Here is a 24604-nt window from a genome sequence, read left to right as displayed (position 1 = left end):
GGGCTCTGCTCTCAGCTGGAAGGAAGGAAGGAAGGAAGGAAAGCAGGTGTTGAGCTCCAAAATCGTGGAATGCAATGGGTTGGAAGGGATCCTCAAAGGTCATCTTGTCCAACCCCTCCCTGCACTGAGCAGGGATGCCTGCAACTAGGGCTGGAGCACCTCTGCTAGGCTTGAGGGAGGCTGGGGCTGTTCAGTCTGGAGAAGAGGAGACTCCAGGGGGACCTTATAGCTGCCTTCCAGTACCTGAAGGGAACCTACAGGGAGGCTGGAGAGGAATATGAGGGAGTGGTTTTAAGCTGAGGGAGAGCAGGGTTAGCCTGGAGAGGGACAGGAGGGAATGGTTTTAAGCTGAGGGAGAGCAGGGTTAGCCTGGAGAGGGACAGGAGGGAATGGCTTTAAGCTGAGGGAGAGCAGGGTTAGCCTGGAGAGGGACAGGAGGGAATGGCTTTAAGCTGAGGGAGAGCAGGGTTAGCCTGGAGAGGGACAGGAGGGAATGGTTTTAAGGGTTAGCCTGGAAGTTCTTCAGTATGAGGGTGGTGAGACTCTGGAATGGGATGCCCAGGAAAGTTGTGGATGTCTCCTCCCTGGAGGTGTTCAAGGCTAAGCTGAATGAGGCCTTGAGCAATCTGGTCTCGTGGAAGCTATCCCTGCCCATAGCAGGGAGGTTAGAGTAGATGATCTCTAAGGTCCCATCCAACCTAAGCCATCCTGTGATTCTAGATCAGCCTGCTCAGGGCCCCACCTGGTTTGACCTTGAATGTCTCCTCCAGGGATGGGGTCTTCACCACCCCTCTGGACAACCAGTTCCAGTATCTTATTGGACACTCCTTAAATTCAACCAACCTGCTCCCTCATGAAGGCTGCAAACAGCCAATTTCATTCTCAGCTGAAGAGGTGAGCACTTCTCCAGAAGGAGTTACAGGTGATGGAGAAAGCAAACCCAAATTCATGAGGGCAACTCAACACCCCTGTGCTCATTTTCCAGGTAGGAGATGCCTGGCCCATGCCATTCCCAGCTTGAGGTCTGCACCAGGCTGGGAGGGGTGGAGCAGACACAGCCAGGCAGCACTGAAATGGAGAGAGACAGGACAGAGCAAGCAATGCTGCCACTTTGGATGCTCTCCTGGCCCAGAGAGCTGCACACAGCCTTAGCACCACTTAAGCCCACCCAGGGGTGTGACAGCAAAAGGATCCTGGCATCAGCCACCAGCTTTTAGTGCTCCTGAGGTTTATTCCTCCTGTTTAGATAAAGAATTTCAGGGGAGTTGGGGAACCCAAAGTGTCTCTCTGGGGCAAGAGCTCATCCAGCAGCAGAAGGCACAAACACAGGGTGGGGTTTTATGCTTCTGATACCATTGCAGGTGAAATTCTAACCCCAAACCAGCTTTTGATAGAATGGTTTGGGGTTGGAGGGGACCTTGAAGATCATCTAGTTCCAACCCCACTGCCATGGGCAGGGATACTTCCCACTAGACCAGATTGCTCAAGGCCTCATCTAACCTGGCCTTGAACACCTCCAGGGAAGGGGCATCCATGACCTCCCTGGACAACCTATTCCAGTGTCTCCCCACCCTTGGAGTACACTTGGATTTTCTTCTGCTTGGATTAAACTAAAGAGTGGCTGCTCCAGAGTGGAGCTGTGTGCTGCTGGCTGTCACTGCTTAGAATCACAAAATGGTTTGGGTGGGACAGGATCTTGAAAGCTCATCCAGTCCAATCCCCCTGCAGCCAGCAGGGACATCTGCAACTACAGCAGGTTGCTCAGAGCCCCAAACAACCTGATCTGCAGTGGTGCCAGCCATGGGGCATCTCCCACCTCTCTGGGCAGCCTGGGCCAGGCTCTCACCACCCTCAGGGTCAAACATTTCTCCCATCTCTCCATTCTGAATCTCCCTATGAGTTCAAACCACCACCCCTTGTCCTGTCACAGCAGGTTCTGTGCAGAAGCCTGTCCCCAGATGTCTGACTGGCCCCTCAAAGTCCTGAAAGTCTACCTGGTGGTCTCCCTGGAGCCTTCTCCTCTCCAGGCTGAACAACCCCAACTCTCTCAAGCCTGGACTTCCAGCTTTCTCATCATTGCTGTGACCTCCTCTGGCCCTGCTCCATCAGCTCCATGTCTCTCCTGTGCTGAGGACTCCAGAGCTGCCCCCAGCACTACAGGTGGGGTTTCAGCAGAGCAGAGGGGCAGGATCCCCAGCCTCAGCCAAAACAATTGGTTATAAACCTAAAAGTTAGGGGTGTTCACAACCTAGACAAGGGGCTCCAGGAGACCTTTAGTGCAGGTGAGGAGAAGGTCCTGTTAAAGGGAGTCAAAACAACATGGCAAGAGAAACATTCAGGCTTAAAGCAAGGACGGGCAAGAGGCTATGAGTGGTGTGAGGACCTGCTAGGAATCTCATCCTGGACCTAACACCTCTTCCTCCATTTCATGGGTCAGGAAAGAACTGGGATTGGACAAACCCAGGTTCCAAAGGCTCTTCTACACCAGGTTTGTGGTCCTGCCTGAGGACAGGGTGCTGGCAACACTCTGCTGCATCCTACCTTTGGCGAACAAATCCTCTACACTTGGCTGTGGCACCAGATCACCCAGGACTTACCTTGTCTGTGCACAGAGGTGGAGGGAAAAAGGTGACAACTACCAACAGACCAGAATTACAAGAGGAAAGTAAAAAACAAAAAAACCAGAAGGATTCATTCTCTCCTTCTCCCCAAAACATGGGCTCTCACTCCCAAGGAACACCTGCCAAGTTAATCATGAACTGTGGCTGCACAGAAGGTGCTGCTTTTCCTGGAGCCCTTCTAGCGTGGCTCCTCCAGGCTCTAGAAAGGAAGCCTCCTCCCTCCAACAGACACCACCACCACCCAGCCTGGTAACACTACTCACACTGCACCAGAATCCCTGAGAGAGCAAGTTTGAACTTCTCCTTTGCCTCCTCCATCTCCTTCTCGTGAGCTGCCTTCTCGTTCACCAGCCTGCGGATGTGGCTGTTGGCTGACTGGATCATGGAGTAGAAGTTGTTGGCAGTCCTCCTGTTCACCTCCCCACGCTCTATCCAGGTCAGCAAGGTCTGGATGGCTTCTAGGAACTTGGTGTCATCTGCAGCAAGGAAGGACACCTTTACACCACAGGCTCACAAGCCAATTTCCCTAGCGCTGGTGATCTCGTCACAAAGGTCACCCCAACTCCAGGCATCGACCACAGGTCCTGAAAGCCTGGTGCTAGCAGAACACAGAGCTCTGCAAAGGCAGGAAGGTCCAACACCAAGCTGGTGAAAGCAAGCCCCCTGTTGTGAGGCCACAAGAGGACCACCAAACCTCCTGGGAAACTTCATATGCCCACTCAGATATGCTCCTTTGTGGAAGAACACAGTCCAGCTTCAAAATAACCAGGCCAGACATGGAACTTGGCCTTCAAGGAAAGTCTTTGGACTTAGAACTAAGTCCTCTTAACATGAAGAAAAGTGGCTTGGAAGAAAGTGTTGTGCTTGGTCTTATGAAAAGACCAAAACTTCTGAAAGAGATGGCTTGGAGAGCTGCTGGGTGCGGCCTGAGGGCTTGGTCTGAACAGGCTCTACAAGGTCTAGGATGCCACCAAGACCCCCAGCTCCCAGGGAGGGGCCCTGCAGGCACCCAGCCCTAGGGAGGGCACCCAAAGTGCAGTGGAGCAGGCTGATGAGCAGAGTCAGCAGGGCCCCGCTGCAGCCAGACGAGCCCTGGAGGGCGCAGGCCCCCGGCCCGGGGCGCAGGCAAGGCCTCACCTTTCAGCTTGTCGGCGACGATGCTGCACTCGTGGTCGGAGTAGTGGACGACGGGCGGGGGGGAGGGCGGGCGGAAGCGCTCCTCCTGCAGGCGGCGGCGGTGCCGCTCCTCCCGGGCCAGCATCCGCTGCTTGCACTCCCACTCGTAGAGGTCGTCGCGGGCCTGGGCGAAGTCCACGTGCAGCCGCCCGGTGTCCTTCTTGTCGGTGCTGGAGCCCAGCCGGATGCGGTACCCTGCGAGGGGCACCCGCGGGTCACAGCCTGGCCTGGAAGGGACCTCCCACATCGGCCCGGCCCTGCCCAGGGACACCTTCCGCTAGGACCAGGCTGCTCAAGGTCTCGTCCAGCCTGGTTTTGAACGCCTCCAGGGAGGGGCAGCCAAAATTTCCCTGGGCAACCTGTTCCAGTGTCTCACCAACCTCACTGGAAAGAGCTCTTCCTCATCTCCAGCCTAAATCTCCCCCCTTCCAACTCAGAGTCATCGTCCCTCATCCTAGCTCTCCTGGAGCCCCTTTAGGTACTGGAAGGCTGCTCTAAGATCTCCCTGCAGCCTTCTCTTCTCCTGTCCCCACAGGAGAGGTTCTCCAGCCCTCTGATCATCTTCATAGCCTCCTCTGGACCTGCTCCAGCAGTTCCATGTCCCTCTTATGTTGGGGGTTCCAGGACTGGATGCAGTGCTCCAGGTGGGATCTCACCAGAGCAGAGGGGCAGAATCACCTCACTCATCCAGCTGGTCAGACTTTTGATGCAGCCTAGGACATGGCTGCCTTCTGAGCTGAAAGCTGTGGCTCTAACCAGCTGCCAGTGCCCACCCCTCAGCCCTACAGAGCCAGAAAGAGCCCAGACAGAGGAGTTCCAAGAGTTTAGTGCAAGAGAGTGATGCTGGAAAAGGAAACTGCTCTTAGGGGGTTTGCTAGGTGAGATCTTCCATGGGCTGTTCCTCCTCTAAACATCTCTAAATCCAGGTGCTGGATCATAGAACTGTTTTGGTTGGAGAATACCCCTAAGATAAGAGTCCAACCATCAACCCAACACCACCATGGCCATTAAACCATGTCCCCAAGTGCCATGTCCACACATTCCTTGAACACTTCCAGGGATGGTGACTCCACCACCTCCCTGGGCAGCCTGTTCCAAGCAGCAACTGTTTAATGCCATGTAAGCTCTCAGGCTGTGGGACTAATCCCAGGGGTTCACATAGGGAAGACTTGGATCCAAGACCTGCCCTGGATTCTTCCACGCTTTCACAAACTCCAGAAGGTGGGGAAGGTGCAAGAAACATGTGGACATGGCACTTTGGAACAGGGTTTAATGGCCATGGTGGTGTTGGGTTGATGGTCTTTGAAGGTGCCTTCCAACCAAAACAACTCTGTGATTCTATCAGGAGCTGTTCTCATGGAGAGGCTGAGGGAGCTGGGATTGTTTAGCCTGGAGAAGAGGAGGCTCAGGGGAGACCTTCTTGCTGTCTACAGCTACCTGAAAGGAGGTTGTAGACAGGTGGGGGTTGGTCTCTTCTCCCAGGCAAGCAGCACCAGAACAAGAGGACACAGTCTCAAGCTGTGCCAGGGGAGGTTTAGGCTGGAGGTGTGGAGAAAGTTCTTCCCAGAGAGAGTTGTTAACCATTGGAATGTGCTGCCCAGGGAGGTGGAGTCACCGTCCCTGGAGGTGTTCAAGAGGGGATTGGACGTGGCTTAGCTGTCAGGAGGTGTAAGGTAGTAGGTTGGACTTGATGATCTCTGAGGTCTTTTCCAAGCTGGTTGATTCTATGATTTAAGCAGCAGAAAGAGAGGTGGATTGACCTCAGAGAGAAACCTCCCAGCTGCCACAAAGCCCACGGCAACAGATACCCCCAGGGCGACAGATGCCCCCGGAGGAGTCACTGCAGCTCTGCTGCTGAGCTCTGAGCTGCCCTCTGAGGCAGAAACAGACCCACCAGAGAGGTAGAGAGCCTTGTCCACCATGAACTCCTCGGCGAAGCGGATGTGGCAGAAGTTCTTCTTGCTCTTGCGGATGGCGATGACCTCCCCGCACTGCTCGAACACCTCCATGATGATCTGCTCCGTCCCGTTCTCCGGCAGGCCCCCCACAAACACCGTCTTGCACCCCGGGGGCCTCTCTCTTGTGGCTGGAGGAGGCAGATCTGAGGAGAGGGCAAGAGGAAGGAAGCAGAGCAGGTGAGTTTTTGGGTTGTGGACACAGGCTCCCTTCACCTTTCCCACAGCAGACCCTCCCTGGCTTCCTTCCAATGTACACCTGGCTATGCTGCACCCAGCTTCACCCTGCAGCACATCTACAGCACAGCCCACAGGATGTTAGAGGTTGGAAGGGACCTCCAAAGATCAAGTCCAACTCCCCTGACAGAGCAGGAGCAGAGAATCCAGCACAGGGCACACAGGAACACATCCAGATGGGTCTTGAAAGTCTCCAGAGGAGGAGACTCCACAGCCTCTCTGGGCAGCCTGTTCTAGTGCTCTGGGACCCTCACAGTGAAGAAGTTCCTCCTCATGTTGAGGTGGAACCTCCTGTGCTGGAGTTTATATCCATTGTCCCTTGTCCTCTCACAGGGTGCAGCTGAGCAGAGCCTGTCCCCTCCCTCTTGACCCCCAGCCCTCAGATATTTGTAAGCATTGATTAAATCCCCTCTCAGTCTTCTCATCTCCAGACTGAACAGCCCCAGGGCTCTCAGCCTCTCCTCATAGGGCAGTACTCCCATCCTCTGGTAGCTCTCCATTGGACTCTCTCCAGCAGATCCCTGTCCCTCTTGAAGTGGGGAGCCCAAAACTGGATTCAATATTCCACTGGTGGCCTCACCAGGACAGAGTAGAGGGGGAGGAGAACCTCCCTTCATCTGCTGGACACACTCCTCTTAATGCACCCCAAGATACCATTGGCTTTCTTGGCCACAAGGGCACACTGCTGACCCATGGAGAGCCTGTTATCCACCAGGATTCCCAGGTCCTTCTCCACAGGGCTGCCCTCCAGCAGATCACCTCCTAACCTGTATGGTGCAGTTTATTATTCCTTCCCAGAGGAAGGACTCTGCACTTATCCTCATTGAGCCTCCCAGCTGAGATGCTAGACAAACACATTTACCAGCCTGTTTCCAACCAGATCATCTCTGGAGCACAAAGTCCTCCAAACACTCTCCCTAGCTGCAGGACACGAGCAGCACCAGGACCTCAAAATCGTGTCGTGGGAGGTGCTACACAAGCACAGCTCATCTGTCCTAACATAAAGGACACCTAGAAAAGGTTTACAGGAGAAGCAAAAAGCTCCAGAGGGTACCAAATTTTAATGACAATGGGGAGGTCATGAACCAAATTTGGACTCAGAAGATGTGATGGAAGGAAGAGATGAAGGTGGACGAAGAGATAAGTCATTAGCAGGGGCACCGCAGGAGCTGTGTTTGAAATGGTAGGCATGGACTCTGGAGCCCACCAGGCTCAGCATCTGCTGGGAGCCCACCAGGCTCAGATGCCATCGGCTGAGAGCCCACCAGGCTCGGGTGCCACCTGCTGGCTCCTTCCTATGAGTTCTACCAAAGCAGTCCCCGCAGCTAGAGGACAGCACTTCGCAGGCAGGAGCTTCTCCAGCGCCACCTGTGGGCTCCTGCAAGCCTGCAGACTGCTAAAGGGGAGAAGATTTGTCCTGATTACTCTCTTCTCGACCAATCAGAAGCTCTGAGTGGACACCAATAAAGGTACTAGAGGTTCTTCAGCCAGAAAAAAAAATCCCCAAGTGACCCAAAGACCTGGAGCACACTGGGTGCTGAAGAGGGAAGTGGAAAATCTTCCAACAGCAATGGTTAAAGCTCTCCTCCAAAGCTCAGAAACGAGGTCTCCTCCTTACCTCTATCAGACCTCCAGTTTTGGGCCATTTCATTCCCTTCCTCTTTCCCTGCACAAGCCCAGGCAGCTGACAGGCACCCATGGGTCCCCCCACTCTGGCTTTCACAATGAACTGAGGAGAAAGAGTCCATCAGTGGTCTGAAGAGGGGGTTCTTGTTTCTTGCCTGGTGGCCCCTGCTTGTCTGTTATAACAGTTTTCTGTCTCATTTCCAGCTGCTCCTCTTCCACTCCATTCTGTGAGGGCCATGGACCATGCTGCCCGAGCCAGCCCCTCCAGGAGCCTTAGATATTACATCCAAGAATCACACCATAGAATCAATAAGGTTGGAAAAGACCTCAGAGATCATCAAGACCTCATGACTACTAAACCATGGCACCAAGTGCCACATCCAATCCCCTCTTGAACACCTCCAGGGATGGGGACTCCACCACCTCCCTGGGCAGCACATTCCAATGGGCAGTCACTCCCTCTTTGAAGAATTTTCTCCTCACCTCCAGCCTAAGCTTCCCCTGGTGCAGCTTGAGACTGTGTCCTCTTGTTCTGGTGCTGCTTGCCTGGGAGAAGAGACCAACCCCCACCTGGCTACAACCTCCCCTCAGGTAGTTGTAGAGAGCAAGAAGGTCTGGCCTGAGCCTCCTCTTCTGCAGGCTAAGCAACCCCAGCTCCCTCAGCCTCTCCTCACAGGGCTGTGCTCCAGACCTCTCCCCAGCCTCATTGCCCTTCTCTGGACATGTTCAAGAGTCTCAATGTCCTCCTTAAACTGAGGAGCCCAAAACTGGACACCATGAAGACCAGAGCATGTGTCCAGTGACTGGAATAATTTCTTCCCCAGTTCTTATAATCCAGCAAGGTGAAAAGGTTTCTGATGGTAAGGAACTGGAACCAGGTTGCCCAAGGAGGCTGTGGATGCCCCCTCCCTGAAGGTGTCCATCCAGGTTGGATGGAGGTCTAGTGGAAGGTGTCCCTGCACACAGAATCATAGAATGGGAAGGGTAGAAAGGGACCTCTGGAGACCAGTTCCAACCCCTCTGCCAAAGCAGGATCACCTAGGGCAGGCCACAAGGAATGCATCCAGGTGGGTCTTGAAGCTCTCCAGAGAAGGAGACTCCACAACGTCTCTGGGCAGCCTGTTCCAGCACCCTCACAGCAAAGAAGTTTCTCCTCATAGCAGAGGGATTGCAACCAGATGATCTTGAAGGTCCCTTCCAACCCAAACCATTCTAGGATTCTATGGAATGACAAACCCTCAGTGACAAGAAGAGGCTTTTCCTATCACTGTCACCTGCTGGTCAGCATTTGGTCCATGGTGAGTCCCTCCAGAGCTGCTAGGTCCAGGCAATGTAACAGATCTGCTCCTGTGTAATGTTTTTAAGCACATACATAAAGGCCTCAGACAGACAGACACATTGCTGACTGGACAGAGAGGACAGAAGCTGGCCACTTACGTGGGTTGGGTGGGAAGAGGGTGCAGCTCTTGCAGTGAATGATCTCCTTCACAGCAGGCATGTCTGGAGGGATGGGAGGTGGCACTATCCCCAGGCCTGGCATCATGGGGTTGATGGGAGGGATTCCAGTCATCATCCCAAGAGCAGGATCAAAGTCTAAACAAAGGAGAGAAGAAAGGGGTCAGGCAGTGCTCTGGAACTGTTTGTTTATGCAGACAGCAGATGGAGGGGAGGGTGGTGAGACACTGGAACAGGTTGCCCAGGGAGGTTATGGATGCCCCCTGCCTGGAGGTGTTCAAGGTTGGATGAGGCCTCAAGCAAGCTGCTCCAGTGGAAGGTGTGCCCCTGCTCCTGACAGGGGGTTTGGAAGTAGATGATCTTTAAGGTCCCTTCCAACCCAAACCATTCTATGACTCTATGAAACTCTCCCCACAGGTGCTGGTGACCAGGAGCTGGACCAAGAGCACTGGAGAGGGAGCATCATCAACCACCCCACCACAACTTTTGATCTGTGCCCTTAGACCAACTTCTTAAGTACTGCTTCATTGCTGAGTGCCTTAGCCAAACAGATTTTGTCTGTTCAAATCAACAACTTCCTTTTCCACTCTGTAGACATCTCCTGTCTGTGGGAGATGGTTCTCTTTGGAGAAGCATTGGTCTGGTCTCCCAGGTAGCAAGTGACAAGAAGAAATGGCTTCAAATTGTCCCGGGGAGGTTTAGGTTGGATATGAGGAGCTATTTCTGCCCCCAAAGAGTTGTCAAGGCCTGGCCCAGGCTGTCCATGGCACTCACTGGTGGAGTGCCCATCCCTGGAGGGGTCTCAAAGCCATGGAGATGTGGTGCTGAGGAACATGGTTTAGTGGTGACTTGGCAGTGCTGGGTGAACAGCTGGGCTTGATGAGCTTAAAGGTCTCCTCCAACCAAAATGATTCTCTGGTCTGGGGTCAAGACCCTGCCCAGCACCGATTGCATCATCCACATAAGGAAATCTGTGGCATGCAGAAACCAGGTAAAGAACCCAACCTGGGCAGGTTCCATAAAGCAGCTGAGCAGTGGGGACAGCCATGTGACCCATGGGGTAAGGGCATCACCTTGCAAAGCAGACAACTGGACCAGTTTCAGCAGAGTAATTTGAGGGAGCCCCTTCCTGCAAGCCTCACCATGCTCAGCGTGGTTCTGGGCTTCAGTTACCACTCTGCCTGTATCCAAGGAGAACTTCACTTGGGTTGCACTCTTGGATTTGTCTCCTCTGCCAGCTAAACCAAAGGGAACTGCCAGGGGAGGGGTCTTGTCTGCTCAGAAGCTGTGAACCCTGGGGAAGCAATAGCTGTGGGCAAGCAGAAATGTGACCAGTGCTCCTGGATGGATGCCTCCAGGAGCAAGCTGGTGGAGTTGTTAATATCAGAAGCCAAGCTGAACAGACAGCACCAGCAGGGCAAGCTGGTAGGACTGGGGCAAGATCTCACTCCTTCCTGCAAGCACCCAAGATCTCTGTCCTCTCCCACCTGGCAAGAGAACCTCTGAAGATCCAGGTGACCCCAAAACACCCCCAGAGGACACTCACTACCCCAGAGCAGGAGCGCTGCAGAGCTCTGCCTGCTCACAGACAGACAACATGAATTTTGCAAGGCACAGAGGGAAGCTTGCAAACAGGCAGCATCTCCCTTTGATCCTAAGCTTTGATGCCATCATTACAGATGCTGCTCACATCCCCAGAGCAGCCAAACATTCCCAAGTTCCTCTCCTCACCACCGCTGCTAACAGAAGTCTGGATGCAGAGCTTGCAGCATCCGGACCAGAGCTCCGAGTTTGGTGTCCAAGTGTGGTGCCTGAATTCAGTTTTCTTTTGGATTGAGAAGCTGGAGCCACATCTCAGCACCTTGTTTTCCTTGCCTGGGTTGGGTTTTCTCACTCAGAGCAAGGGTTGCTCTTTGGTTGATGTCATGTGTGAAGAGTGACACTCAAAACACAGACCCGAGGCAAACCCTCTGCTGTGCAACAGGATCTGCAAAAGCCCCTGGCAAAAAGTGTGAACCTCCTGAGGTTCAGCCAGGCCAAGGGCAAGTTCCTGCACCTGGGTTTGGGCAATCCCCAGTCTCAATCCAAGCTGGGGATGAAGGGATGGACCACAGTCCTGAGGAGGAAGACTTGGGGGTGAAAAGCTGGACATGAACTGGCACCATGCACTGCCAGCCCAGAGCCAGCTGTGCCCAGGGCTGATTCCCAGCAGCATGGGCAGGGAGGGGATCCTGCCCCTCTGCTCTGCTGAGACCCCACCTGCAGTGCTGGGGCCAGCTCTGGAGTCCTCAGCACAGCAGAGACATGGAGCTGTTGGAGCAGGGCCAGAGGAGGCCACAGCAATGATGGGAGGGCTGGAAGCTCTCTGCTGTGAGACCAGGCTGAGAGGTGGGATGGTTCAGCCTGGAGAAGGGAAGGCTCTAGGGAGACCTTCTGGTGGCCCTTCAGGACTTTGAGGTGCCAACAGAAAGCTGGGACAGACTTCTGAGAAGGGCCTGTTGTCACAGGACAAGAGGTGATGGTTTGAACTCAAAGATATAGATTCAGCTGGGCCTGGAGAGAAGGGAGAAATGTTTGACCCTGAGAGTGGTGAGAGCCTGGCCCAGGCTGCCCAGAGAAGAGGGAGATGCCCCATCCCTGGAACCATTTTGGGTCAGGTTGTCTGGGGCTCTGAGCAACCTGCTCTAGTTGCAGATGTCCCTGCTGATTGCAGGGGATTGGAACTAGGTGAGCATTAAGGGTTCCTTCATGCCAAACCACTCTGTGATTCCATGAAACCACCCTGCAGCCAGCAGGGAAACAGGGATGCAGGGATACACGTGGATGGGACCTTAAAGAGACACACTGGTTTATCTGGGGTGGCCTGGGCCATGACACCTGGCTTGGAAAGCTGCAGAACTGGGTAGCTGGTGTGATCTGGGCTGAGCTGACCTACCAGGCAGGAGGGGCTGTCCTGTCATGCCCATGGGAGCCATGCCCAGGTTGTTCATGGCAGTGGCCCAGGCGGTCGGGTCAGACATTGGCAAGCCCATCGGAACGGAGTCCAGGGTTAGATTTCTGCCACCATCTGCTGGGAGGAAGACAAAAAGCAGATTAAGAGCTTGGTGCACAGCTGAAGTCTTCTGCAGGGCATTAACTGTCATAACTGCAGTGAACTTATCAGAGAGGGCCAGGCTGTCCCAGCAGACAGTGCTTCCACTGCCAATTGAAGGTGTTTCCCTTCCATGCTCCAGCCCCTCGATGTCCTTCTTGGAGGACATCAGACCTGATGTAGCTCTGGGCATCCTGATCTAGCTGGAGGATGTCCCTGCTCACTGGAGGGAAATGGGACAAGATGACCTTTAAGGATCCTTTCCAACCCAATGCAATCTGTGACTCTATGAGTAAGGGGCCCAAAACTGACCCCAGTACTCAAAGTGTGGCTTCACCAGCACCCAGGCCAGGGGACAATCCCTGCCCTGATCCTGCTGGCTGCACTCCTGCTGATAGACAGATGTTTCTCCACTGCCAGCTCACCTGCAGGAACCTTTGGTCTCTTCCTCTTCTTGCCTGGGTCGCTTCCATCCTCAGCTGGGCTCTCCGACGCCCGCGGGCCCACGGCGCTGCCCAGCTGCAGGGGTTTGCTGCTGCTGGCAGGATCAAAGGGCAGAGGGTTTAAACCTAAGAGAGAAAAAACACACCCCTTTAAACTGGGCTGTGATGTTGGAGGATCATGGGGATATCAAAAATGGCCTTCAGGCCCCTGGAGGAACCCCAGGGGGGCTGGAATTAGAACTTTAAGGCCTTTTCCAACTCAAACTGTCCCAGGGTCCTGTGACAACTGAGCACCAAGTTCATTGTTCCACCTTCTGTCACACCCAGCCCTTGGGTGCAAGAACAGGGACGTGAAAACACCCAGCCTGAGGCAGCTTTGGCTCAGCAAACTCGCTCTGAGCACTGGAACCCTTTCAGTGGAAGCTAACAACCTATGTAACAGCTCCATTTCTGCCAAGCCATGCCTGTGGGGAGCAGCAGAGCTCGAGGAGCCCCCAGAACGACCATGGGACCATCTCAGAGCACCAAGGGGCCCGAGGCTTTGGTCCCAAACCCTGCTCCAGACACTCTGCTGCCACTTCTGTTCCAGAGGGTTCCACTTCCAAGAAGCTGTTGATAAACACAGCTGAGGAGTAGGGCTGTAAATAGCCAGGAGGTGGCCAGGGGCAGCCCGGAGGGGCCGAGCCACGAGCTGCTGAAAGGCGAGAACAGCAGGAGCGGCCAAGAGAGCAGCTACCGCTCGCCTGGCAACAACAATAGTCACGCCTGGCCCTCAAAGATGCCCACAGTGCTGCTGCTGAAATACCCCAAAGTCCAACCAGGACCAAGGTCAGCCCAGGAAAACAACTCTGGGTGCAGCAGGATAAATATAGCAAGAGGTCGTGAGCAAAGGGAGGGCCGGAAAGGGGCAATTGTGAGGGTCACCTCTGCTGGCTGAGGGAAAAGGCCAAGGGTAAGCTTGGAGGTGTGTTTTTCCATGCCTTGGGTGGAGGGAAGGAGGAGGAGAAGCAGGGATCCAGCTGGATGCTGGTGTCACCAGGCTGGAGGCTCTGCTCTGGTTGACATTCAATGGTAACCAATACCCCACAGAGGCAGGGGTTGGAAGGGACCATTGGAGATGGAGTCCAAGCCCCCTGCCAAGACACAGCCACCTAGAGAAGGTCACACAGGAACACATCCAGGTGGCTTTGGAATCTCTACCACCTCTCTGGGCAGCCTGACCCAGTGCTCCACCATCTTTGAATGAGAGAAGTTCCTCCTCATGTTTAGGTAGAGCTTCTTATCCTTAAGCTTGTGCCTGCTGCCTACTGTCCTGTCGCTGGGCACCACTGACAAAGGACTGATCCCATCCTCCTGACACCCACCCTTGGAGTACTGATCAGATTCACTCTCAGTCTGCTCTTTTCCAACCTAAAGAGCCCAAATTCCTTCAGCCTTTCCTCCTCACAGAGATGTTGCAGTCCCCTCAGCATCTTTGCTGTACCCTCTCCAGCCCAGAATGGTTTGGGCTGGAAGGGCCCTTAAAGGCCTAGCCACGGGCAGGGACACCTTCCACTAGACCAGGCTGCTCAAGGCCTTGTCCAACCTGACCACACAGCACTCAGAGGATCACTTCCTGACCCACTGAAGGGCACAGAGAGCCAATTAATCTAATTGTTTCCATCCTGGGGCTGAGCAAGGATGTTTGATCAAGCTCTGTGGCACAGGAGGAGCCCTCAGCCTACATCTGCTCCTCCAACTGTGCTCAGGAGGGAGGCAGCAGAGCTGAGCTAACAAGGAGAGACAAAGTCCTTGTGCTCTTCACAAAAAAGGCTTTCTTCATCAATTCTGGGGAAACCCCGCAAGCTTTCATAGCTGCAGGACAAACACTGGAGTCTAGAGGAAGCCAAGGAAGCTCTCCCAGCTGCACAGCCAACAACCTGCTAGTTAGGGCATGAGTCAAGCCATGAGAATGTGTCTGAGCCAAGCCAGCAGCTCCTGCCAGCCCCACTCCCAGCTGCCCAACACACCCCCTGCACCCCTGCCAGCCCCACAGGCCTCCTGTGATCTGATTCAGCTCACACCCCAGGCAGAAATTAATGCAGCTCCTGGGAAGTGGATGAAGTTCTGCTAGGATCAGCATGCCCAAGTTACTCACAGGAGCTCCAACTCTAACCTGAGGTGCACAGGAAGGAGCAGAAACAGCCCCACAAAGCCTGGAGTCACAGCATGGTTTGGGTTGGAAGAGACCTTTCAGACAATTACCCCAGCACTGCACTGCCAGGGCACCACCAAACCATGGCCCTCAGCACCACAGCTCCATGGCACTGAAACCCCTCCAGGGATGGGGACTCCACCTCTGCCCTGAGCAGCCTGGGACAGGTCCTGACAACCCTCAAGGGCAATAAATTGCTCCTCATGTCCAATCTGCTCCACTAGGGCAACTTGAAGCAGTTTCCTCTTGTCCCATCACTTGCTCCTTGGCAGAAGAGACCAACCCCCACCTGGCTTCAGCCTTTCAGGGACTTGTAGAGTGCCAGAAGGTCTCTCCTCAGACTCCTTTTCTTCAGGCTGGAGAACCCCAGATCCCTGCTCAGGTCTGTGCTGTCACTCTATACAGCTGCAGCCTTCACAGCACACATTCAGACAGGAAAGTTCTCAATGTTCCAGGCATAAATCAAGAGAAGCCTCTACCCTCACCAGGTCCTGTGCCAGACCCCGGGCAGGACTTCACTTTCCAACCCAGCCCCGTGCCTTCATGACCAGTGAAAAGAGATGAGGAACAGCCAGCAAGGTGAACCAAAAAGCTGCTTTACACATGAGCCCTGTCACCCACAGCTGAACACTTCCACCACACACAGAGCTCTGTGGGCTCACTGAGGCTCTCATGGCTGTGCAGCGAAACAGCACCCAAAGCGCTGCCAGCTCCAGACTTGCACCCCAAGCCCCCCACCTGGGCTCACCAGTGCTCAACCAGAGGAGCTCTGGCCACCAGCCCAGCACTGCTTCAGATGCAGGAACCAGCTCACTCAGAGCCAACCATGTTCCCACAGCAGCCTTACTGCCCCTCAGCCCCTCCAGTGGATCTCCTGATGTGCACTTGGCAAAGGGACAGCAGACAGACAAAGCCTTGCAGCCCAAACCATTCTATAGTGGGGAGACACTGGAACAGGCTGCCCAGGGAGGTCGTGGATGCCCCCTCCCTGGAAGTGTTCAAGGCCAGGTTGGATGAGGCCTTGAGCAACCTGGGCCAGTGGGAGGTGTCCCTGCCCATGGCAGGGGGGTTGGAACTGGATGATCTTGAAGGTCCCTTCCAACCTAAACCACTCTGTGATTCTATGAAACCTCTGCCCCCTAACTCAGCCAAACCCCCAGTGCCAGCTGCTCAGACACCTCCACGCTCCCACAAGCGGTTTCAGACTCTTCAGAAGCCCTTGCAGATTGTGCCCACTGATCAGGGCTGTGTCCCAGGCAGCACCAAGAGGGAGCTCAGCAATGGGCTGACACAGCTCTGCTATAAATACGGATTTACCTTGGCCAGCACGGGCATGGAGCAAGCCCTGCTCAGCCTGGGGAGGGGGCCCTGCTCCAAAACCCCCTGCAGCCCAGGACCCAGCCTGCCCTCAGGTCACACACTGCTTGCTTCAAGCTCTAAAGAAAGGCACTTCAGAAGAAAGCAAAGCACAGAGCAATGGATGAAAAGCAGAGAAACCAGGAGAGAAGGGAAAGCAGAGAAGATGTGCAGGCTTTGGAGCTGTGTTCTGACACCGACCACTCGCTCCCCCAGACTAACACCCCAGGTTCCAAAGCTGCTGTTGGCTCCTGCACTCTTATTTCTACTGCACTCCCAGCTTAGGTGTCAATGGTTAGAGCTCTGCAACCACCAGTTTGACCCAGAAGTTGGCCAGGCTCAGAGGTGGGACCCTCCATTCCCTCTGCCTGCCAGCAAGCACTGACTGAGACCCAGTGGGAAAAGAGCACAGCAAGCACAGCCTTTACCTGTGTACTGCACGAGGAACATGGCAAGGGGCTGATCATAAGCCAGGATCCCAGCCAGCTCTGCTGCTGCTGCTCCTCACAGGACAGAGCCCAGGGTCGAGCTCTGGAGCTCAGCACAGCTCTGCACCAGCCTCCAAGCTCCAGCTCCAACCCCAAAAAAGCTGGGTCTTAATAACGGTGAAACTGGCAGCGTGCTGCCCCGTGGGCACCAGAGCACAGGTTGGGGCTGGAGCTGGCAGAGAGCAGCTCCATCTGTCACCATCAGTCTGCAGCGAGCGACACGGATGGGCAGCCTCCAGGGCACGGGGATGGAGGTGGAGGAGCAGGTGGGGGAGCAATCAGCAGCGATTCTCTCTCAATCTGGAAAGGATTCCACCCAGTAGCCCTGGCAGGCGGTGGAACAAGCCCTGTTTGCATGCCTGGGATTAGCTGCCTTCGCACAGATTAGCTCTGGGTGATCCTTCGTGGCAGGGGACACAGCACCTCCCCAGGCTGGCAGCTTCTGCTCAGGAGAAATAATAACAAACCCAAAGCACTCCAGACAAGCAGGTTGTGCCAGCAGGGCTCTGTGAGAAGAGAAGGAGAGACACAAAGAGCCCTTTTCTTCTCTGACCCTGCCAGAATGAAAGCATCAGGGACAGCAGAGGGCTCTCCGCAGCGCGGCTGCTTTGCGCAACACATCCCCAGCAGCACCGACAGAGGCTGCAGCAACAGCAGCACTGCAGCCAGCAGGGCCGGGCCAGGGCTTGTTCCCCTGGGCTGGGCACTGCCGAGCCACATCTCCAATCCTGGGCCCAGCTTTGGGCCCCTCATTCCAAGGAGGACATCAAAGGGCTGGAGCGGGTCCAGAGAAAAGCAACAAAGCTGGGGAAGGGTCACAGAATCAGTCAGGGTTGGAAGGGACCACAAGGATCATCCAGTTCCAACCCCCCTGCCATGGGCAGGGACACCCCACACTAGATCAGGCTGGCCAGAGCCTCATCCAGCCTGGGCTTAAACACCTCCAGGGACGGGGCCTCAACCACCTCCCTGGACAACCCATTCCAGGGTTTCACCACTCTCATGGTGAAGAACTTCCTCCTCACATCCAGCCTGAATCTCCCCACCTCCAGCTTCATTCCATTCCCCCTAGTCCTATCACTACCTGAGATCCTGAGCAGTCCCTCCCCAGCCTTCTTGTAGCCCCCTTCAGATACTGGAAGGCCACAATTAGGTCACCTCAGAGCCTTCTCTTCTCCAGACTGAACAGCCCCAACTCCTTCAGTCTGTCCTCACAGGAGAGGTGCTCCAGCCCTCTGCTCATCCTTGTGGCCCTTCTCTGGACACCTTCCAGCACCTCCATATCCCTCTTGTAATAGGGGCTCCAGAACTGGAGGCAGTACTCCAGGTGGGGTCTCACCAGAGCTGAGCAGAGGGGGAGAATCACCTCCCTTGACCTGCTGGCCACACTTCTCCTGATGCAGCCCAGGATCTGATTGGCTTTGTGAGCTGCAAGTGCACACTGAGAGCTCATGGTGAGCTTCTCATCCACCAACACCCCTGAGTCCCTCTCCTCAGGGCTGGTGAGGAGCAGCTGAGGGAACTGGGGTTGTTCAGCCTGCAGAAAAGGAGGCTGAGGGGAGATCTTCTGGCTCTCTACAGCTCCCTGAAAGGAGGTTGGAGCCAGGTGGGGGTTGGTCTCTTCTGCCAAAGAACAAGTGATAGGGCAAGAGGAAATGGCCTCCAGGTGCCCCTAGGGGGAGGCTTAGGTTGGACACGAGAAGACATTTCTTGCCTGAAAGGGCTCTCAATGACTGGAACAGGCTCCTCAGTGAGGTGATGGAATGCCCATGCCTGGAGGGGTTTAAAACCCCCAGAGCTCTGATGCTGAGGGACGTGGGTTAGCCCCAGCCTCTCGGCAGCATTAGAGAAGGGTTGGACCGGGTGATCCTAAAGGTCTTCTGGAACAGAAATGATCCTGTGAAGCTCTGAAATGCTGAGCAGCCTGGGCTTTGTCCAGCAGACCTGCATTCGCTCCTTCCCACACCAGCCTCTCCCTGGAAGCTGAGTGCTCGGGGCTCCTGCTGGTCAGGGGTTTGTTTGAGGGATTTCATGGTGCCTCATTAGAAAGCCCCCAGCGCGAAGCTGCTGGGAGCGCTGCCCAAGCTCAGGTTTCCCTGCTGAAGGTCATGCTTTTGGTGTGGGTGACTTGAGCTGGTGGAAGGGCTGAGCTTCAAGCTCTGAGCAATTGCAAAGAGAAGGTGTTGCTAGAGAGGCATCCTGGGCACCTTCCAAAGATGGTGTGAGATTGCTCCCCTAATCCCCAACTTTTCTGCTGACATTCTCCCAGTGCCAACATCTTGGCTGCTTGGATCCTCACAAGCTCATGGGACTGGATGGGATCCATCCTAGGGTGCTGAGAGAGCTGGCAGATGAGCTGGCCAAGCCTCTCTCCATCATTTTTCAGCAGTCCTGCCTCACTGGAGAGGTCCCAGAAGACTGGAAGCTGGCCAACGTGGTGCCCATCCACAAGGTTGGAGGAGCCAGGGAATTCCAGGCCTGTCAGCCTGACCTCAGTGCCAGGCAAGATCATGGAACAGGTCATCCTGAGTGCAATCACACAGCACTCACAGGATGCACAAGGGATCAGGCCCAGCCAGCATGGTTTGAGGAAGGGCAGATCCTGCCTGACCAACCTGATCTCCTTCGATGCCCAGGTGACTGCCTGGTGGATGAAGGGCAGGCTGTGGATGCAGTCTGCCTGGACTTTGAGACACCTGAACGTGTCCAGAGAAGGGCAAGGAGGCTGGGGAGAGGCCTCAAGCACAAGCCCTGTGAGGAGAGGCTGAGGGAGCTGGGATTGTTTAGCCTGGAGAAGAGGAGGCTCAGGGGAGACCTTCTTGCTCTCTACAACTACCTGAAGAGAGGTTGCAGCCAGGAGGGGGTTGGTCTCTTCTCCCAGGCAACCAGCACCAGAACAAGAGGACACAGTCTCAAGCTGTGCCAGGGGAGGTTTAGGCTGGAGGTTAGGAAGAAGTTCTTCCCAGAGAGAGAGATTGGCCATTGGAATGTGCTGCCCAGGGAGGTGGTGGAGTCACCATCACTGGAGGTGTTTAGGAAGAGCCTGGATGAGGCACTTGGTGCCATGGTTTAGTTGATTAGATGGTGTTGGGTGATGGGTTGGACTTGATGACCTCAAAGGTCTCTTTCAACCTGGTTAATTCTATTCTATCTCCACCCCCAAGTGGCACCTGCCCAGAGCACCCAGTGTCAGGATAAAGCTGGTCAGGTCCTTGTGCCAGTGCTGCCCCTCTGCCAGGCTCTTACTTGGGGGAGCAGCACTCACCCCTCTGTCCATGCTGTGGTGCTAGGATTTGATGGTGATCCTGACTGGTCTCTGCTGGAGTCTGCTTTGGGACTTCCCCTCTTTTATTCCCTTTTCCTACCTTTTCCAGCTCCAGCAGCTCTCTGCTGTCAGTCCTGCATCCCTTTGCCTCCAGGATGAGCTGCTCACCCCCTCAAAATCCCAGCACAAAATCACTCCCAAGCCTGGCATGGTTTGGCAGAGCCATAGAAGCATCCTCCAAACACCCCATGAAGGATTGAGTGGTCTGGGAGGTGTTTGGGGCAGCTGGTGAGGGCTGCCCAGAGGGAAGCCAACATGGAGAAGCATCGGGGAAGAATTGTTTGCCTTGGGTTACCACAGGGAGCAAACAGCACAGCTCATGAACCACCAAGAATGAGAATGGGTTTGGGTGGAAGAGACCTCCAAGGTGCTGGGGGTTTGAGTTGGCTCAGCTCTCTGCTTTTACCAGATGTTCACCCCCATAGCATCACAGAATCCTTTGGTTTGGAGGAGACCTTTAAGCTCATTGACTCCAGCTGTGAACCCAGGGACTCCACCACTGCCCTGGGCAGCCAGGGCCAGGCTTTAACAACCCTCACAGGCAAGAAATTGTTTTTCACATCCAACCTAAACATCCCCTGGGGCAACTGGAGGCTGTTGCCTCTTGTCCTGTCACTTGTTCCTTGGGAGAAGAGACCAACCTCACCTGGCTCCAGCCTCCTTTCAGGGAGCTGCAGAGAGCCAGAAGGTCTCCCCTCAGCCTCCTTTTCTCCAGGCTGAACAACCCCAGTTCCCTCAGCTGCTCCTCACCAGCCCTGTTCTCCAGACCCTCCCCAGCTTTGTTGCCCTTCTCTGGGCCTGCTCCAAACCCTTACTGTTTTTCTTGGATCCCAGGCTTTCAGCTGGGCCTCAGTAGTGCCCAGTCCAGGGGGACAATCCCTGCTGGCCACACTATTGCTGATTAAGCCCAGGATGCTGGTGGCCTTTTTGGCCACCTGGGCACACTCTGGCTCATCTCCAGATGCTATCAACCAGCACCCCCAGGTCCTTTCCTGCTGGGCAGCTTCAAGCCACTCTATCCCACACCTGGAGCCTTCATGGGGTTGTTGTGAGACTAAGGAGTCACCTCTCCAAGGACTGACACACTCGTGTGAGACTGAAGAACGACAGCAGTTCCACACACGTTCCTTGCTGCTCCTCACACATGACCCAGATAATCAGACCAGTACAAAACACGTCAGGAACCTCAAGGAGGATGCATCAGGACCCAAATAAACATGCACAGAGGTATCCTATGGAGCGGGGCTGTGGGTGAGCTCCAGCCCACTGGCAGCTGAGCTTACCGGTACGAGCGTGACCAAGCCCACCAGTGCCTCCCACACACAGTCTGGCTGCCACAGGATGGATCCAGCACACACTGAGCTACAGGGCTGAGCCCACCCAGGGCTCAGGGGAGAACCCACTCAGTCACACACAGCTGCTGCCACCTTTAGCAAGGAATCATGGAATTGCTTTGGGTGGAGAAAGCCCTTTAAGACCATAAATTCCAATCCTTAACCCAGTACAGCCAAAAGCATTGACTAGGAGCAACAAAAGCAGAGCAGACACATTGCAAACACAACTGTAACCACACAATTTGCTGAAGCAAAGTAGCTGCCTTAAAAACTGATTCCTAGGAATCCACCTGAGAGTTAGAACATAGAAGGAATGTTGTCCCTGGTGCTCAGCTGGCTTTGCAGGCTTCACCAACTCCTCTGAGCACAAGCCAAGAGGAGTGGGAGCCTTCAAAGCTATTTTTGTTCCTTCCTGATTAACTAGCAGCAGGTTTAGGCCAGACAGGAGGAACAATTTCTTCCCCCTGAGGGTTTTCAGGGTCTGGCTCAGGCTGCCCAGGGCAGTGCTGGAGTCCCCATCCCTGGAGGAGTTCCAAAGCTGTGGAGATGTGGTGCTGAGGGAGGTGGCTTGGTGGTGCCCTGGCAGTGCTGGCTTAAGGGTTGGACTTGATGATCTAAAAACTCTTCCAAGCTAAACAATTCCATGATCTGAACCCCAATCCTGTCTTTGCTGTGCAAACAGACCCAACCTGGCTGAGAACCCCAAGCAACACTTGCAGACCCACCACTGCTGGAGCACTGGAACTGCTCTGTGTCACCAGCAGCCAGTTCAAATCATCTCCGCTTACCTGTCCCTCCCTCTTGTGACACTTTAATCGTCACTGAACCCAAAGGGCTACATGGAAACTTCTCATACAGGGTAAAATACTCAGGGCAGCTTCCCTGCTGTCCACCGACCCCCAAGGCACCTGAGATGCCACCAGCAGGTCCCCTGATGCTCCCGGCATTCCCATCGGGCTGTTGCGATATACGCTATGGAGTCATGTTGTCGGTGAAGAGCAGCGAAGGCCATACAGCTCGACATCCAGAGACGTCTCCCGGGAAGGAACAGCCGGGTCAGCCCAGCGAGTCCGGCGAGAGACCGGAGAAACCCCCGGGCGGAGCAGGCTGGCGAGGAAGAGCCGCGGAAGCGCTGGCCCCAAACGCTGCCACCGCCCCGCTCCCCGAGCGGCCAGCCCCAAGCCGTGGGCACAGCAGGTCAGGGCCCGGGCGGCAACCTCCGCTCAGCCGCTCCCGAGGGGACGCTCCCGGGGCCGGGCCCGGCCGAGCCGCCCAGACACAATGAGGCTCCCGGCACGGCGCCGCTCTCACTCCCCGCCTACGCCCAGCTCGGCCCGGCCCCGCTCCCCTCGGCCCCGCCCGGCCTAAGCCCGCTCTCCTAACCCAGCCCGGCTAAACCCTGTTCTCCGTTCCCGCAGCTCACCGCCCAACCCCAGACCGGTACGGCCCCACACCCCCGGGCCCCGCGTTCCCTGCCCGGCCCCGCACTCACCGCCCAGCCTGGGCTCGGCCGGCCCCGCCCCGCGCTGTTCGGGCTCGCTCAGCCAGACCCTGCCGCACGGCCTGGCCCCAGCCGCGGGGCTCGGGCTCGGGCTCGGGCTCGCGCCGCCGCCGCCCTCCGCTGACATCCGCCCAGCGGCGCCCCGGAGCTCCCTGCGCGGCCGTTGATTGGCTGCGGCCCGGCGGCGGGGCGGGGCGCTGCGCGCACGGCATGCCGGGACGGCGGCAGCTCCGCGGGCGTTGATTGGCTGCGGTCCCACAAGCGGCACGCCGGGGCAGGGGCAGCCGCGGCGGCCCTGAGGCTCTGCCGGACCGGCGGCGCTTCTTGGCCTTCCAGTCCGAGCCAGTCACCTGCGTCCCGGTGGAGAACCCGGGGCTAGTCCTGCGGCTGCTCCCCCGCCTCTCTCGGGGTCTGCAGTGTCGTTCCCCATCCCCGGCGCCACGTCCGCCCTGCTCGGTCCTGCAGGCCCAGCGCTCCCGGGCTAAACCTCTGCGTCTCCTGAGCAGCCACAGCCACCCGCCCTTACCCTCACGCAAGGCACAGCTCTGCCAAGCCTGGCGGGCGATGCTGATCTGGCCCGCAGTAGAGTGGGCTGGGTAGGGGCCAGGGCGCTGCAGGTCCCCGGATGTGATGTGGGAAGGATGGAGTTAACTTTTGGGCTGAAATAACGACCTGATCTGAAACCAGCCTAACGAGGTCGGAAGGTGCCTGAGACTAAAGGACTGAATGACCTTGGAGGTTAAAATAAGCAGAAACAAGACACAATAATTCAGAGAGCATAAAGACAGCAACTTGCAGTCAGCTTTGTAGCAAACGCTTCCTCTGGCTGCTTGACATAAACCAGAGGCAGACTGGACACAAACCAGAGGTGTCCTCTCCAGAAACTGGGTGGGGGTGTGAATAGCCAGCTTTCCCCAGCTCACAGGGAATAAAGAACAGGCCATTAGCAAAGAGTTTATTAGTTGAAGGACAGCAAGCAGAGGAAATGCTCCTCAGCCTTTCCCTCTTCTTCCCTCAGGGCAGGATTTATCTGTCCCTGCTTGCCCCATAGCCTCAGGTGTGTCCACCCTCATCCAGCCACACTCCTGTGGCCTCTGCAGTGCTCCTAGCAGATGCACAGGGTTCAGAACACACAGTCACTGGGTGGTGGAGCAGGGGGACAGATGCTCTGCAGGACAGGTGATGAAAACACAAGGTCACAAGAGGAACAACTGCTGGTCCAGGCTGTCCCACTAGGATCTGGAGGCGTCTTCCAGGAATGGAGCTCCAAGTATTCCAGCCTGTGAGCACTTCCTCCATAAGATCATGGAATTGTTTTGGTTGGAAAAGACCTTTAAGCTCATCAAGTCCAGCTGTTCACCCAGCACTGCCAGTGCACCACCAAACCACGTTCCTCAGCACCACATCTCCATGGCTTTGAAACACCTCCAGAGATGAGGACTCCAGCACTACCCTGGGCAGCTTGGGCCAGGCCTTGACAACTCTTTGAGGGCAGAAATTGTTCCTCATGTCTAACCTCAACCTCCCCTAGGGCAACTGTCCCTTGTTCCTTGGAGAAAAGACCAACCCCTACCTGGATCCAACCTCCTCTTAAGGAGTTGTAGAGAGTCAGAAGGTCTCCCCCACCCAAGGCTTGAAGAGAGTGGTCAGCAAAGCCATGCTGGTGCTTAGCAAGGGATTCTCCGTGGTGGGAACATCATCTGTGTCCTGCTGCACCCTGTCCTCCATCCACACAAGAGCTTGGAGAAGTGTCTGAACTCCCCCTCCAAGCCACCACCACCCTTGGTGGGTAGCAGAACCAT

The 24604-nt window shown here is 55.6% G+C and overlaps 1 protein-coding gene across 2 annotated transcripts in view; it reads right to left on the bottom strand.

Moving 5' to 3' along the window:
- ENOX2 (ecto-NOX disulfide-thiol exchanger 2) overlaps positions 1-22883 on the bottom strand; it is a 36321-nt gene extending 13438 nt beyond the window's left edge. The window contains exons 1-7 of one of the 2 annotated variants that reach the window (XM_068151890.1): positions 22794-22883; positions 12587-12730; positions 12006-12140; positions 9053-9208; positions 5692-5898; positions 3759-3992; positions 2885-3097 (exon numbers count right to left, since the gene is read on the bottom strand). In XM_068151890.1, coding sequence (XP_068007991.1) covers positions 2885-3097; positions 3759-3992; positions 5692-5898; positions 9053-9208; positions 12006-12102 — 907 coding nt within the window. In that variant the 5' untranslated portion in view covers positions 12103-12140; positions 12587-12730; positions 22794-22883. Of the gene's footprint in view, positions 1-2884; positions 3098-3758; positions 3993-5691; positions 5899-9052; positions 9209-12005; positions 12141-12586; positions 12731-22793 lie in introns of those variants that run through there. The other variant, XM_068151889.1, reaches the window with a different exon arrangement.
- Positions 22884-24604: the final 1721 nt, after the last annotated feature.

The sequence above is a fragment of the Melanerpes formicivorus genome, unplaced genomic scaffold (assembly GCF_026170545.1).
Source record: "Melanerpes formicivorus ecotype bairdi unplaced genomic scaffold, bMelFor1.0.p_v2 SCAF_22, whole genome shotgun sequence".
NCBI classification, from domain to species: domain Eukaryota; kingdom Metazoa; phylum Chordata; class Aves; order Piciformes; family Picidae; genus Melanerpes; species Melanerpes formicivorus.
This window is presented reverse-complemented; position numbering and strand designations above follow the sequence as displayed.